Genomic DNA, 16,941 nt, shown 5'->3' on the forward strand with positions numbered 1-16,941 from the left:
TGATCAGCTCCCCCCGAAAGAGGAGAGGTGGTCAAAATATACTCAAAAGGATGGGCTTGCAAGGACGTACCTGATCAAGTCCAGGAAGGCGTCTGCAGCTGTCACTTGTACAATTTTGCCTTCTCTGTGCATGTTTTCCTTTGTGCCCTTCCCAGGATGGATGATGATAACAATGATTATGCCAATCACCACGGCAATGATGGTCGTAGTCATGTAATAGACTACAGCTCGCATCCCCATCTTTCCTGATGCCTTACTATCTAGGGCCGCCATTCCTAGGGAAGGCAAACAGAAGGAGATTTTCAGGAAATCAGTTCAGGGAATTGTCCAGTGGAAGGTAATGGGAAGAGCATTTCCTTTTTCACTCCCCAACCCTCTTCCACCCGGCAATGGGATTTTATACGTGTTATGAGAACTTGGCACCAATTTGAATCAGGGCATTGCAAAAGGTGAAGGGAAAAAGCCATAGAATGGCTAGGCACCAGCTGTGTCAGCTAACACGTGATCACCCATTTTCTGGCCCAAGAGTTGATTTCACATGACTCTCTGATGGTTTGAAGGGGCAATCAAATTCTTTCCTAGGTTGCTACTAGTTGGGGAAGATATGAGTGTGAATTAGTGAGTATTGTGTGTTTGTGTGTATATGTGTGTGTGTGTGTGCATGTGTGTGTATGAAGAGGTACCTTAAAAAAGGTTTCTGGCAGGATAATCTAAGCATATCTCAAGTTTTGAGCACTCTGCAGACTCACACAGAGTAACTACCATTAAATTCTTTTATAAGAATTATTATTTTATGTATGCACTTGTAAGTTTTTTTTCAATGTAAAATTTAAGCTATTATTCTATTCACTTACTGAGTTATCCTCAATTTACATTTATAGTAGGCCAAAGTTCTCAAATAGCTTCTCTGTTGTTTCATTTTATCTCATCTCATCAACAGTTTTTAAAAACAGTAATTTTGGTGAGGTTCCTCTCATTTTTGCTCTCTGCCTTCCTCCACCTTGTCCCACAGGCCTGGCATACCTTATCTCATGTGAAACATTCTTCCCCTCTTTTTCAGGACATCTTCAAAGTCTACCTCAGGCAAGGCATGATCCTCTGTGAGAGAGGAGGCATGATGGTGAATGTTTCCCTAACTGTTCTAGCAAATGGAACACATCTCCATGCCTCTTGGGATGGAAAAAAATTGGAAATAACCCAAAACTCTCAAAAGATTAAGTTTTTGTAATCATAATATGGGCTCTTCTGTTTCATTAACCATTTCCTCATTTGTCTTTTTTCTTTCTCACCCTCAAACTCCCTAAAACACTAAGATTCAATTATAGCATCATCTAATCATAATTAATCAAACTATTTTATTAGGCAAAATCAAAATTTTATAAATATATTAAAAGTTTACACTGTAGCTCAATGATCAGTATGAGACTCTAACAGTGGTTCAATATGTAGGTAGTGACTCTGTTTATATCAGTGTATTTAGAGTAAGGTAAAGTATATTGGATAATGTCCATGAATGCCAGATAACTGGCTGGGTTTGCCCCCAAATCTTGATAATGGTAATGAGCTTATATGGGAATTGAAGCCATGATCTCCAATTTATAATTTCATGTGTATTTGAATCAAATCATTCATAATTTTCATAATAAGCACGTAGTACTTGCTATATTTTTAACAACAATCTATAAGGCAGATTAAAAAGCAATTAAGTAAATTTCTCAGTTCTTAGTTAATACCAAGTAAAATCAAGTGGGAACTTGAGCCCAGATCTTATGTAACTGAATTTAGTGTACTTTCTGCCCCTGAGAAAACCACCTACAGCTCCCACAAATGAGAAGGCCAATTTTGGTTTTAAGGCAGTGAAGTTAGCTTCTTTCATCCTTGCCCTAGGCTTAAAGCCTAGGGTTAATACCCACTTGTGGGGTTGGCGCCACTTCAACACTTTACCATCATTAGAAATGGGCTAATCTGTTCTCAATCCACGTGGTCCCATCCCCCCAGGTTCATCCGCAGGTCTCCTATGGTGTCTCAAAATATCTTGGCTTTCCTGTGCTTGAAATCATTTCTCCCAGAAGGGGCCCACTCTCTTTCCCATCATTGCCTGAGCTCGTCACCACTGAAGCCTGCAATTCTTCGGCGGGAGAGTGGTGTGGGCACAAAAGGCCGGATATCTCTGCTAGGGGTACCAGGCGGCAGTATTCTCTTCCTCCGAGATGCTTTCTTTCCCTCTCGCCTTCTATTCTGTGGTGCTGTTCCGTTCTCACGCCAACTCTTCTCTGCCGCTCCTGCCCACTACTCCCGACCTATAGCTATTCAGAGAGAGCGCTAAGTGGTCAAGGCACAGCACTGGAAACCAACGTGGCAGACAAAGGAGGAGGCTTAAATCTCCCTCCCTCCCACCATGGGGGAGGGCTGGGGACTGTTCCTCCGGAATTCACAGCTACAGGGCCATCAGCTCTAGGAAACAAAGTTTATAGGTGTTTTTTTTTTTTTTTTCTTTTTTAAAATAAAGTTAATTAAAAAATGAAAACCAATGAGTATTTACTCCATACTTTCCAACTGTGAAATAGATGAAGACAAACATTGAAGCATTGTTTTTTTAGCAATGAGCCCAGAAGGAGAATCAATGGTCAAATGAGAGGCCTCACCAACCTCTGCATATTGACCCTGATCCTGTGAAAGAGAATAAAGCAGCAACTGCTAACGTTTTAGAAAAGGCAGGGGTGTGTGTGGGTGTCTTTATTAACCAAATCTCAGTGGAGATCCTTCTTCTAAAAGGGTCTGGTGTCCCAGGCGGGACTGCTTGCTGACTTCTGCTCTGGGTACTCCAGTGCCCCCTCCCCTCCTCCTTCCAACTCTAACCTCTCCCCTTTTCTCTGAGGAGTCTGTCAAACTAAAGGGACCGCTAGAAGCAAAGCCACACACTGTCATCAGGGCAAAGGTAGGATGGGTGTGGGCAATCTGTCACAATACTGGGCTGCAAGAGAACAGCCTTGATGCTGCAGGAGCAAAGGCAGTGGAGGAAAGGCTCTGGAAGGCGAAACTCCACACAAGCAGGCTGTCACTCTTCCTCTCTCTCACTCCAACTCTGGGGCATCTCCTTTCTCCAGCCTCCAGAAATTCCAGACAAAGCGCGGCACACAAATGCCAGAGTGTCTGGGCACAAGGGTAAAGCACTAAATCACTTTGTAGAAAAGGGAACTCTGGCAGGAAGTGCTCTAAATGTTTGAGAAGGGGGAAGTCTGCATGGAGCCTCAACATTTTAAAATATATGGAGGAAAAGGGCACTGGGGTGAGGGTGAACGAGGTCTCTTGGGTATGCAGGTACTAGTGGGAGTATGTTATGACAACTATGTGTTCATCTAAATACGTATGTGAGAAACACATTCCAGGGCAAGTAGTAAAGATAATGATCTTAACTGGTCCCTTTTTCTGCATCTGATCTGGGCTTAGCTGAGCCAACCCTATTCAAGATATCCTGACATCTTTATTATGAAAACAATCTGTCATCGGAATTGAGATCCTCTTGAACCCCAAGAAATAGTATATTGCCTATTAATTACAGCTCTGTCATAGTTCTTCCAATTACAATGACATGTTTGTAAGTTTATATGCTTTGTCTATTTTGAGTTAACTTTTGTGCTGATCCACTAAATCACTCACAAAATTCTTCCTCTCACCAGTGGCACATCTAATTTCATGACAACTGTATGTTGCAGATATTGTTACCATTTTAAAGGTAAAGAGACAAGAGACCAGAGAAGTTAAGTAACTTGTCCAGTGTTGCACAGCTAGTAAACAGTAATGGCAGGATTTGAACCCATACTCAAAGGGAGTACCCTTTCTACTATATCTCAATCCTTATGCATAAGCTAGGAGCCACCCACATTTCATGCGTTTTTATCCATATTAGCTTTCTCTAACTTTATTGCACTTGAGTTCAATGTTGAAATGAGCCATCCGGCTAGAAGAAAATTGCATACATGGAGGTAACTGTGGAAAAACTCTGACATTCCCCCACCTTGGGGGGAAGTGGGCCACACTGGTCACCAGAAGGACTAGCTAGAGCGCAGATCAATCCGTTCAAATTCCTCATCATTCCTAGAAAAAGAGCCCAGAACATGTTCTAATGGAGCATTGAGGATCATGGATATTTGCTGACTGTGGGCACACGGATCTTGTCTTCTTTTCTAAAAACAAACCCATCAAATACCAGTCATCAACAAAGTAATCTCAACTATACTCCAGTAGAAATTGATTTTTAAAAAGTAATTAATCATTCATGTCTGCAAACCTATTATATGTTTACCCATGAGTTAAGCATCTAAAAAAGACTGAACAAGACATTCTCTAGAATGCAAAAGATTTAGACTTTGCTTCAAACACCTGAATATTTTAGGCAGCAGTCACTCTGAAGAGAGAGGAAGAGAGTTTCTTAATGCAAATGGGTCAGTAAGCATTTACCTCTTTATTTATGAAGATAGTGTTTAAGTAATCAGTTTAGCACAACAAAAATGCATGAAATTCACGTTTTGGGGCAAGATGGGGATGGGGAGGAAGTGTTCAATAAATATGTATAAGGAACTCTGTAAGTCTATTGTAAATTAATTTCTTCTGGTATAATATTTGGTATGACTTATTGGATAAATGAAATATGTATTCAGTCAAGTATTAAAGGGTAACATATAAATAATGTCAAGTTCCTAAGGCTTTGCATGGATTTTAGTCTCCCATCTGCTAAAAGCCTGTCTTATACATTAATGGGTCTCAGTATATTCCTCCAATGATTCCTGTTTCTGGCTTTGAAATGTGAAATCTAAAGAAGAAGCCTTCTGTTAAGACTGCTCTTTCTACTCACCCTGATGGTGTTTCATTGTTCTTTCAGGGCCACTGGATCAGGCCCAGAAAGAAAGGAAAAGGGAGGGGGTGGCAACTGCTGCCTCAAGAATATTGCTCTATTTTAGTTTTTAGTTTAATTTTAGATATACTCCTTCTCTACCAAGGGTTTCTCAGACACTCATCTAATGAAAGCTGCCTGTTCTCAAGCCTCCTAGAATTTTAAGACGGGCAAACTTTTAACAAGGAAATCAAGGATGAGTGGTAGTATATGCCATATTCATTTGAATAAAAGGTAATTTTTTCTCCAATAAGAAAGTTAAACTCTAAAAAATACAATGTACTTCATATTTACAGGCTGAAAAAGGAGCTCTTGTGTCCTAAAGCATCTGCCCATCGCTGGAGCAAGGGCACCCTGGACCCTCAGCACACACAGCAGAAGAAAAAGCTCTGAGGAGAGGTGTGAGGGGGTGGGAGTGAGCATGAAACAAATTGCTTTAAATCTCCTTCTAAAACTATGTGAAGTTTTTTTCCTACCGGAATATTTTCTTCCAGCTTCTTTATAAACTAGATTGGAAAAAAAAAATAAGTTCGATGATTCTAGGGGTTCTAGAACAGAAGGCAAATCTTAGTTAGGTTAGAAATTGTATCATAATTTTGCATCACAATGAATAAGCTGGTTAAAGCCTTAGAATTTAATCGAAGAATCAATATTTCAAACTACTTAAGGCCAACCTCAGGCATTTTCAGAAGCACATTGTTTTTAAAAAATTGTGGCACAGTGATTAAGATTTCAGGCTCTGAGGTTAGAATACCTGGATGCTACTTCTAGCTCTGGGATGCCCTGTGACCTCTGTAAGCCTCAGTTTCCTTATCTGTAGCGTGGGAATGAAGAAAGCTCCCTCTCCCTCCCCGGCTCTTTTATTCTTTGCCATCTTTAACAGGATTCACTCTTGCAGATGAGCTTATGTAATTGCTATCGTCCTATCTGTCACACAGTAACAGAACAATGAGCAAATAAATGAAAAACCCAACACACTTAGGCTACTGTTCGAATGACCAGTAAACACAAAATTGCTTGTGTTTAAAATACTCTGAAATTCAGATGCGCTAATTTTGATTGTGCGTCCCCATATTTATCATAGTGTCGTTGTTGTCTGGTTGCTCAGCTGTTGACCCCATGGAATGTAGCCCACCAGGCTCTTCTGTCCATGGGATTTCCCAGGCTGCAGCGGGTTGCCATTTCCTTTTCCAGGGGATCTTCCTCACCCAGAGATCGAACCTGCCTCTCTTGCAAGTCTCCTGCATTACAGGCAAGTTCTTTACCATTGAATCACTGGGGAAGCCCTCTTCCCCACATTTAATCCAAAGTAGTGAGGTTCCTTCTACCTTGAAGAAGGAGAGACAGACCTTGTGGGGAGGGACCCAGCATTACTTGGAGCTTTATCTCCAGATGGGGGTGGGGGGTAATCCGAGAAGGGCAGGATGGGCAGGAGGCTGGCACACTGCTCCTCCTCACCACAGGAGCACCCCTCCCTCTCACCCAGCCTCTCCCTCCCCCGCTCTTTTATTCTTTGCCATCTTTAACAGGATTCACTCTTGCAGATGGGCTTATGTAATTGCTATAGTCCTATCTGTCACACAGTAACAGAACAATGAGCAAATAAATGAAAAAACCCAACACAAAGATGGGAATGGAAGAGGAGGTGAGGTCGAATAAGTGCTTAAGATGTCAGTCATGAAATCAATTTAGTAGGTCATGAGCTAGTATCTTTTATCCTATTAATGAAACAGGATAGAATAAAAAACGATAGTGTATCATGTAGGGTAAGAGGGAAATACTGCTTTGTGAAGTTTTTTTCAGCTGCACGTGTGTATGTCTGTGTGCAGCCAGGTCACAGTGTAAAATACATTTGTATGGTATTTGCAGGTTCTGGTTGAAAAAAAAAAAAGAGTTTGCAAACACTGGTATATACCCACATTCAGTTGAGAGTAGAGGCTTGAAAAAGGAGCCATGAGCTACGGTCTTCCCACCCTCTCACCTTGCTTCCGTTCCCCTGGGGCTGCCCACCCACTCCACCTAAGACCTCACCCCATCTCTAACGGAGACCAAGGAAATGACGGTGCTGATTGCTGGAATCTGGTCAACTCATCTGAACAGAAATTCTACAGACGCTATAATGAAGGGAAAACTTTTAGAAAAGGTATGCTTCATGGAATTTTGAGCCAAGAAGGCTTTTACTTTAATCAGTGATTCTTGGTGAAGAGAGTTAAACCATCTTCCACAAAGAGCTGAGATGATTTTGTGGAATTCACAGTCAATTAAATCACAAATATTCTCACAGGGGTTTTCCCCCTGGCCAATATTTCCTTCCTGTTACGGCTGTTCACAGCATCACAAACCTTGGCGTTTCATTCACCTATGACACCACTTAGTTTTATAAGGTTATTTTGCCTGAGAAGGACAAAGATGCTTCCTAACAAATGTATCACTGGCATATCACTTTGTCAGCCAAGTTGATTTTTTAATTCAATTCTTGAGGCTTGTCAACAAAAGTCTTTTTTTGAGCTCTGGTGTTCACTGGTAGAATGCCATGGAAAGGTAAAAAGGAAACATTCTTTTTCAAGATTGTTAAATAGGAAATGTAGTGGAACAGACACGATTGTCAGTAGCAGGAAAAGTTATATCATAAGTCACCTTTGATTCTCAGTGTGGTAGGACTGAGCAGACAATCCCTTTTCTCTGGCTATAGTCAGCCTTGAAAATTAGCTTTCACAGAAGGGAGCAGAGAGGGGACACGGAGGCCCAGCTTCAACTTCTGCTACCTCTCATGTCCAAGAGTTTCTGGGTCCTTTTTATTAACCTTGGGGTGGGGAGAATCCTTCTTTTGGGTGGGGTTTTCCAGGTGGCACTAGCGGTAAAGAATCTACCTGCCAGTGTAGGAGATGTAGAGTGGCTTCAATCCCTGGGTTGGGAAGATCCCCTGGAGGAGGAAATGGCACCCCACTGCAGTCTTCTTGCCTGGAGAATCCCACGGACAGAGGAGCCTAGCAGGCTACAACTCATGGGGTCTCAAAGAGTCAGATACATCTGAGCGCCCTCCTTTTGGGTAACCAACTGGTGAGGCCCTCTGAATGGTCAAGCTTTGTCTTCATTGCATTGTGCTGTGCTTAGTCGCTCAGTTGTGTCTGACTCTTTGTGACCCCGTGGACTATAGCCCGCCAGGCTCCTCTGTCCATGAGGATTCTCCACGCGAGTACTAGAGTGGGTTGCCATGCCCTTCTCCAGGAGATCTTTCCAACCCAGGGATCGAACCTGGGTCTCCCGCATTGTAGGCAGATTCTTTACCATCTGAGCCACTAGGGAAGCCCTTTTCTGCACTAGTCTTAACCATCCAATACAGCATAACCTAATATCCCAGCCTAACACAGCATATCCCAGCCTAACACAGCCCTGTAACGAATGGTTCCAGTAACTCAGGAACCCATCACATCAACTTCCTCTCTCTCTCTCAGCGTGGTCTCAGGAAACTCAAGAGGACCAGCTCTGAGGTTCACGTCTCACAGGCCACAGCTGCCAGTGTGAGGCTCACGGAGAGGTGATTTAGATACCCATTCACCCCACACACTAGCCCATCCTTCGCTCACGGTATTGGAATGTGCTGCACAATATGCTTTTTTGAAGAGAAACCAGGGAGTCATTCATCTTCTTTATGTGTGCTAAGCAGAGCAAGAGGGAGAGGCGAGTGGGACCCGTGATGAGCCGGGGAGTAGTGATTAGTAACAGCTGACAGCCTCAGACCAAGACCCTTTCTTTGGTTACCTCATTGTAGCAGCCGAGCACAAAGGAATGACTGTCTTCTCGCCAAGACTGGGAAACCCAGGACCACAGAAAAGAGCAGCTAAGAGAAAAAGTGAGAGTTGGGCAGTGGGGGCAAGGAGCTGATCAGATCGACTCTGAGTTACACCTGTGGAGTCTGGCTTTGAGAAGAGACCTCTACAAGGTGGAAAGATGCACTCCTGGCGGGGGACCCTCAACCAGACCCTGCCAGAAGCACTGATGTGAATGAGGAAAGCAGGTGACTTCCCTCACAGCAGAAAGAGCACGCAGAGAGCAGCAAATTGCTCTTGTTTAATGAGAGGAAGTTCTTTGAGGGCCAGAGCTCCAGCCCCCTCTGCCTTTATTCCCCCAAAGAATGATTTACAACCAACCACTGGATGAGTTGTTGGCCATTTCCATAACACCCCTCTTTCCCTGGGGTTGCCTAACTTGCCACGGAAAAGACCTTTATGTTCTGGGCATCGTACAACTTTCTTAGGAAGGTGGTGACCGAGACAGTACGTTTTCTAGCTGGCAGGATGCTGAATGGGACTGAGTTCTAGCATGGGGCCAGACTCGTCCCAAGTTAATCAAAGGGCGTCACAAGTTGATGGCAGAACATGTCAGACTCAAGGGGTGCTCTTTCTTCCTAAGGAAGGCCTGTCCCTCACAGAAAAAAAAAAAAAAGGAACTGAAAGCCTCAGAGAAACTGAAAGCAACATATGGACATTAAAACCCAAATCCATCTGGCCTGGATTCCCAGAACAGTTGAAGCAAGAGTATGACTCCGGGCCTTGAAATGAGGCTGGGAAGCAGCAAAGAGTGCTGGGGCCAAAGGACTCATACAGACTGTGTGACCCAAGGTCCACCCTCCCCGCTCCAGTTCCTTGCCATCAAGAATCTGGAACCATAACCCAACCTGAAATGAACTGAGGTTGAGTCTGTTGCCCGAAACTAAAATTAAGATATTTTTAATATTTCTTTATAAGAAAAAAAAAAAAAGAAAGGAAGAATTGAGAGTAAGATATGTTCACCTGGAAGCATGCTTTCTGCCTGCAGTGCAGGAAACCCGGGTTTGATCCCTGGGTCAGGAAGATCCTGGGGAGAAGGGAATGGCAACCCACTCCAGTATTCTTGCCTGGAAAACTCCATGGACAGAAGAGCCAGGTGGGCTATAGTCCATGGGGTCACAAAGAGTTGGACACGACTGAGCAACTTCCATTCATTCACATGCTCACCCGAACTATTTTCTGAATTAAATTCAGAATGTAGAGTCTTAGGTACTACAAAAAACAGTGCATTTCTAAAAATGTAAGTCCATGTTTTGCCCAGTTAAGAGAGTTTTCAAAATTAAGTCTTTGGGGATCAAGTTGGGGTTGAGGAGAAGGGAAAGATAGTGGAGATAAGAGAGTTGAGGGAATGACAGATAAGAAAGACAAGAGAGAAACGGAGACTTAAAAGCCAAGAAGTGTGGGATGGAGAAACAGTTCAGAAGGTGCTTTATCTCAGTCGGCATATTTCTTGGGTTATGGCCAACACCCACCCCCCCCTTTCCAGTTCTGATTAGTTTTCTCAGCATTTAAAAGTTCATCAATTGTTCTTATCTAATCTATAAAGGAATAGTCGCACCCAGGGGGTGGGAGATTGTGCTCCCAACTACCTGACCCAAACAATAAGGCAGTATCACTTCGCAGAGTGAAAAAGACTGTAAACTCTAGAACTGGTTGGCTTGCCTCATCTCTGCCTCACAGGTTAAGTCAGAGAACAGTCCCTCCTTGGAACAGGAAAAGCTGCATTTTTGCCTCCAGGGCCAAGGGTGACAATGGAATTGAATTATTCCTGAAATAGTCCACTAGAAGTGGCGCAACACTTTACAGCTTTTTTCCCTTCTACACAAGGGAGTTGTTTCTGCAAATTCTACTTTAGTTTTGTAGCATCAATTTCCTATTTTGATTTTTTTTCAAGGGATAATTTAGGAATTCCCAAAAAATTCTCCAAAGAAAATTATGGGCAGCCCCTGACATCAGACTTCAGTTATCTTAAATAGACTTCAGGGATCTAAGAAGGTTGTCAAAGAAAAGATGTGGAAATGGCGTTTGGTTGATTTGAGACTGATATTGCATGATTGGTGATATTCTTCTTTAACTTAGACTTTAGGAGTGGATGGATACATTTAAGTGAAATCTGGTAACACAAAATGGAAAAGAGAGAATATGAACTTGGGATATTGCTGTTAAAACTGAATATGGCACAAAAAGTTTATAAATAAGATTAAAAAAAGCAGCTACAAAACATCGGTTTCAAATAACTATTAAATAATTCAAATAACTAAGACTGTCCCATCACAAATAATGGAAAGAGGCAGTAAGGTAATGAAGTTCTATTAAGGGCAAGTTACTTCTTTTGAAAGTGGCTATGCTAATTGATTTTATAATTAAAAATTTCTCATTTACTCATGTGTTCACTCACCTTTCATTAAGGACCTTCTCAATGATCTAGCCAAAGACATGATCATTAAGACCCTCATGTATTTAGTATCTAGTAACAAGTAAGACTTTAAAATATATTAATGTGAACAAGTAAAATGCATAGAATTATCCAGCAGAGTGATTTGGAATGGAATTAGGAGGAAAACCAGGAAATTTGTTGGTATATATTGGAAGAAAATGAGAGTGGGCTTGGTTTGAATCCTGGTTCCCTCACTTATTAGCCAGTGACTGGTCAGCCTCTCAGGGTCTCAGTAAATGAGAGATAATAATAGTATTTAATTCATGGGATTGTTTGGAGGATTAAATAAATTTAGCATGTGATGCCTCAGAACATATATATGGCGGATATCCTAGCCATGATGATGGCACATTTTTTGTTTTATAAAAATATTTTTAGGTCTGAACGACTCCTTGGAACACCACTCTAGTTGTGACACAACGGCTTAGTTGCCCAGCGTTATGTGGGATCTTAGTTCCCCGACCAGGTAGCGAACCTACATCCCCTGCATTAGAAGGCATATTCTTAACCACTGGACCACCAAGGAAGTCCCAGCTTTGATTTTTTAAAAAACTGGTGCATAGAGAGAACTGAAATCTGGTTCTTTATAATTCTTTTCCTCCGGAGATAAATTTTAGCTTCTGGAGGAACACAGAACAAATCCGGTCCACATTTATCAGAGACCTTGGTCTTCTTTTCTGCACACTAAATACACATCATTTCTCCAACCGATCTCCATATGGCATTGTTTTCAGAGGTTCACGTGTGCATATGTGCTAGGTCGCTTCAGTTGTGTCCAACTCTTTGTGACTCTACGGACCGTAGACCTCCAGGCTCCTCTGTCTATGGGGACTCTCCAGGCATGAACACTGGAGTGGGTTGTCCTGCCCTCCTCCAGGGGATCTTCCTGACCCAGGGATCAAACCTGCATCCTCTTACATCTCCTGCATTGACAGATGGGTTCTTTACCACTAGCACCACCCGGGAAGCCCTTTCAGAAGTTCACCAACCTGTAATCCTTCTAAAACTGTCTACCAGTCAGGACCCTCATGCTCTGATCCAAACCTTCATCTCTCAGCTTCATCTTCTGCGAGGGCTACCCTATTCTTCCGGACAGCCTACACTGCTCAGTAGTCCCTAGACGTGCCTCGAGTTTTCATGTCTCTGCGTCTTTGCTTTTATGGCTTCCTCCGCTCTTGTCCTCGTTTCCTGTGGAAATCCTCCCACCAGTTCAGCTCCTGAATTCTCAGAGCACTCTCTTTATTGCTTCTTGGCTTCAGAGTCAAGCTTTGTTTTACAATCAAGTATGTACCTGTCAGGCAGTCCATTAACATTTTCAACTCCTTGAGGCTAGAGACTGGCAAGGTCTTCTTCACACCTTTATCCTCATACCAGTTAGCACATCGCCGGCTCAGAACAGGAGTCCAATAAATGTGTCTGGGACGGGATTCAACACCCTCTTAGTAGCTACTCTGCTTTGTCAAAGGTGCTCCCGAATGTGCTCGGTTCTAAACAAATACTCCCAAGGCAGTGTGACCACTGCAGAGTACAGTGAACTATTCATAATTCTACTGAGGAAGCACACGACTATGTTCATTCTTTTTCAGCCACCACATCTTACTGTTGGTTCCCATTAAGCTTTTAGTCGCATGAACAGCTGCCAAGCTCAGTTGCTCCCTATCCTGCGATTGCGCAATTGCCTTTTGAATCTAAAAGCAGAAGTGTGCATTTATCCCCTGCTCAGCTTCATCTTGTTGGTTTCCATCCAGCATTGCAGCCTATTGAAGTCATTTTGAATCATCCTTAGAGGCATATGTGGTAGAAGCTATTCTTCAGGGGCTTATATCATCTCAAAACACAGTGTAGGTGTCTTCTGGGTCATTAAGTTGTTGATTTAAAAGAATGGAACAAGACAGGGTTTTTTTCATAAATATACTTGAATACTTTTTTATAAGTACACCGGGCTTCCCTGGTGGCTTAGTTGGTAAGGAATCTGCCTGCAATGCAGGAGACCTGGGTTTGATCCCTGGGTCAGGAAGATCCTCTGGAGAAGGAAATGGCAACCTACCCCAGTATTCTTGTCTGGAAAATCCTGTGGACAGAGGAGCCTGGTGAACTACAGCCCCTGGGGTTGCAAGAGTAGGCCACAACTTAGAGATTAAACCACCATCACCACCATCAGAGTATGTTACCAGGTATCTTTCCAGGTGGCCATGGAGCTTTAAACACTCCTTAGGAGCTAAACATTCAGTCAGTTTCAAGTACATACCACTGTTTCATTAGGTGCTATTTTATTATCAAAGTTATTACAGAAGACTCTGAAATTTTCAGAATAACCAAAATAAATTGTACCAGGAATTCCACAGCCAAATGTTACTATAGAAAGGGATTATTTTTAAAACATAAAAAGATTCTTTGTAGCACAAGGAATTCTTATAGGATACTTTGTGAGAATACATTAAGCTTGACTTTGTAACTTTAGGAAATAATTCTCTTTTCCTAAAAGAATCAATAATATTAATCCAAAAAATTATACATTGATAAATATCTTTCTCTACTAAATGGGAATGTAACATCATGGGGTAGAGACTTAAACAGGACAAGGATTAATACAAACATAAGTTACTCATGCGAGAAAGAAATAGCATAATAATTATTTTAGGCTTTAGAAAAGTTCACTGGGTAATTCATTAGCAAACAATCCCAGATGTTATGCTATGTCAATGACACCGATCATTAAAATGTCCATTATTCAAAAGTGTATGCTTTTAACTCATCTTCACTTTTACTCCTCTACCAATACATAGTAGCTTGTGGTTTTTTAAGTTACAGTCCTTCAATTCTAAGTATACATGATGGTCTGTATTTACTGCTATGCATACAGTGGCTATCACAGTAGGGACCCAAAAGTTATTTCGTTGCACAAATGATGAGTGAAAAAGTGCAAATTTAGCAGGTGAGAATAATTAAGCAAATGTACTCGATCCACAAATCAATGAGTTATTTATGTAAAATCTACTAAACTCATCACTATAACCAGGCCTGAGATGCAGATGTCCAAAGAGTAGTTCCTATTCTCAAGGAGCTCTTTCTTTGAGTTGACAAGTTCTCAACAAATAATCAAATGATCGACCACATGTGACTTAAAAAGTTAAGTGTATACTGCTAAAATGCATTTGTTGCCTTAATGCGGGAAATTTTTGCTCATGTGGAGAAAAGACTTTATTACAGGCAGTAAAATTAAGGCAACAAATGCACTTTACCATTATCAGTCAGTCTTGTACAAATCTAGTGGCCAGAGCCCATAAGAGGTTGCATGGCACCGCAGAGTGCATCTCTGCATGGCATCACTTTTGTGACAAAGACATCTGAGTTTGAACACAGGTTCAGTCACTTGCTGCCAGGGACACCTTGGGAAGTTTCCTCATTTGAAAATGAGAATAATGACCTTGCACAAGGAATAACAAGTATATGGGTTCAATGCCCAGCATGTCTTTTACACTCAATAACTGCTAGCAATTATTATGCAGGTCAAATTTCAACAGTCACTGACCAATCAAAGAATAAATCTGCAATCAAGATTATCATTTCACCTCTTTAAAGTAGAAGAGCATAAACATGATCTGAATGGCAGTACCAATGTTCTCATCCATTTTCAGCTTCAGATGTAAATCACACATTATTTAGCCAATTTTTGAGGAAATACCATGTGCCAGGTTCTGTCCCAGACTAAGCAAACCATGTGGCACTGTCTCCAACTTGCACACATCTTAATGCTATGGAAACTTGATAATCCCAAGGCAGAATCTGCAAACACCCTTTGAAACCATGTCCATTACCAAAAACCAAAATTAAATGCTGAAGACTGGGGCTAGGTCATGGCTAAGGAAAATAAGTCCCAGAAACCAAGAGGCTCTCAATAATGTACGAAATGACACCACTCGATAGTGGTGAGGCTGGGATGGAATGAAAGCTTCACCGTGAAACTTTGCAAAGTAGTTTAAAGCTTTGCATTAGTACACCAACTTGAAGCCAGTTAAAGTGTTAATTGCTCAGTCATGTCTGACTCTTTGCAAGTCCCTGGACTGTAGCCTGCCAGGCTCCTGTGTCCATGGGATTTTCAGGCAAGAATACTGGAGTAGATTGCCATTGCCTTCTCCAGGGGATCTTCCTGAACCAGGGATCAAACCGGTATCTCCTGTGTCTCCAGCATTGCACGCAGATTCTTTACCCACTGAGCCATGGGGAAGCCCCATGAAGCCGGTTAAGTTTAGTACAAAGAAAATTTTCCCAATCCTGGGAGGTCATGAGCTTTTTTGGCAAATGAGTTTTTTTTTTTTTCTAATATAGAATATAAGATGACTTTAATTGTTTGACAAAAAAAAAAATAAAAGTTAGCTTCCCTGGTGGCTTTGACGGTAAAGCGTCTGTCTACGATGCGGGAGACCCAGGTTCAATCCCTGGGTCGGGAAGATCTCCTGGAGAAGGAAATGGCAACCCAGTCCAGTATTCCTGCCTGGAAAATCCCATGGTCGGAGGAACCTGGTAGGCTACAGTCCATGGGGTTGCAAAGAGTTGGACACAACCGAACGACTTCAGTTGCACTTTTAATTGTTTACCCTGGGTCATCCCCAGCGGTGTTCTTTTTCAGAAACATCGATGAGCTGCAGTGAGCATGTTTGGAAGTGACGTGAAAGTTGCTCAGTCGTATCTGACTCTTTGCAGTATCTGACTCTGTACAGTCCGTGGAATTCTCCAGGCCAGAATACTGGAGTGGGTAGCCATTCCCTTCTCCAGGGGATCTTCCCAATCCAGGTCTCCATCTTCCCAGCCCAGGGACAGAACCCAGGTCTCCCGCATTGCAGGTGCATTCTTTACCTGCTGAGCCACCAGGGATCCCACAGAGTAGCTGAAAAGATGATGATCTGACAACATGATCTGATCTCTGAAACTGGCTACCAATTAGTGACAGCCCAGGAGTGGTCCTGAAGCTGATGCTCCACTACTTTGGCCACCTGATGTGAATAGCTGACTCACTGGAAAAGATCCTGATGCTGGGAAAGATTGAAAGTAAAAGGAGAAGAGGGCGGCAGAGGATGAGATGGTTGGATGGCATCCCCGACTCAATGGACATGAACTTGTGCAAACACTGGGAGATAGTAAGGACAATGAGGACTGATGGGCTGCAGTCCATGGGGGTCTTGAAGAGTTGGACACTACTTAGTGGCTGAACAAGAATAACAACAACAGTCATGGTCACTGATTCGAGCACCATCAGATGACCTGGGGCCAAGACTTTGGAAATGAATTCTTTCTGAGCAGATGCGAGGTCTACAAATGAGGAAGGGCCTTTCACCAGATCCTCTCCAGCAAGGAAGCCAAAGTAGCTTTGCATTTGATGTTCACAGCACTGAAGCAGAGTCCGAGAGCGACAGTAATCACTAACATTAATTCATTGCCTGCAGTTCACACAGAGCATGTGCATAGCCACAATCTCAGCTGGGCTCATCTCTGGGTCCCTTGTCATAGCAGAGACAAATATTCCTATCACTACCATTATTTCCCATTCCATTGATAAGCCATGAATACCAAAGCAATGTTCCCCTTAGCTAGTCAGTATGAAAACTAGTCTGGTAATACCAAAGTCTGTGCTGTTAAGAAACAAACAGGGATTACTGTGGGTACATGCAGCCAGAGAGAGCCTCCTGTTCTTTGATTCTCTACTCTGAACTGCTCAGCTAGCCCCTTTTCAAGTTTTCAGGATTAAACACCTTGTCTCTCCGCAGAGGAAGGACATCCAA

General features: G+C 42.5%; 1 protein-coding gene across 4 annotated transcripts in view; it reads right to left on the bottom strand.

The window, feature by feature from the left end:
* Nucleotides 1-16,941, bottom strand: part of SLC1A3 (solute carrier family 1 member 3) — a 77,351-nt gene that overhangs the window by 13,523 nt on the left and 46,887 nt on the right. For all 4 annotated transcript variants that reach the window (XM_068990490.1, XM_068990491.1, XM_068990489.1 and 1 more), the window contains one exon: nucleotides 71-275. In XM_068990490.1, coding sequence (XP_068846591.1) covers nucleotides 71-275 — 205 coding nt within the window. The remainder of the gene's footprint in view (nucleotides 1-70; nucleotides 276-16,941) is intronic.

The sequence above is a fragment of the Capricornis sumatraensis genome, chromosome 18 (assembly GCF_032405125.1).
Source record: "Capricornis sumatraensis isolate serow.1 chromosome 18, serow.2, whole genome shotgun sequence".
Classification (NCBI taxonomy): Eukaryota; Metazoa; Chordata; class Mammalia; order Artiodactyla; family Bovidae; genus Capricornis; species Capricornis sumatraensis.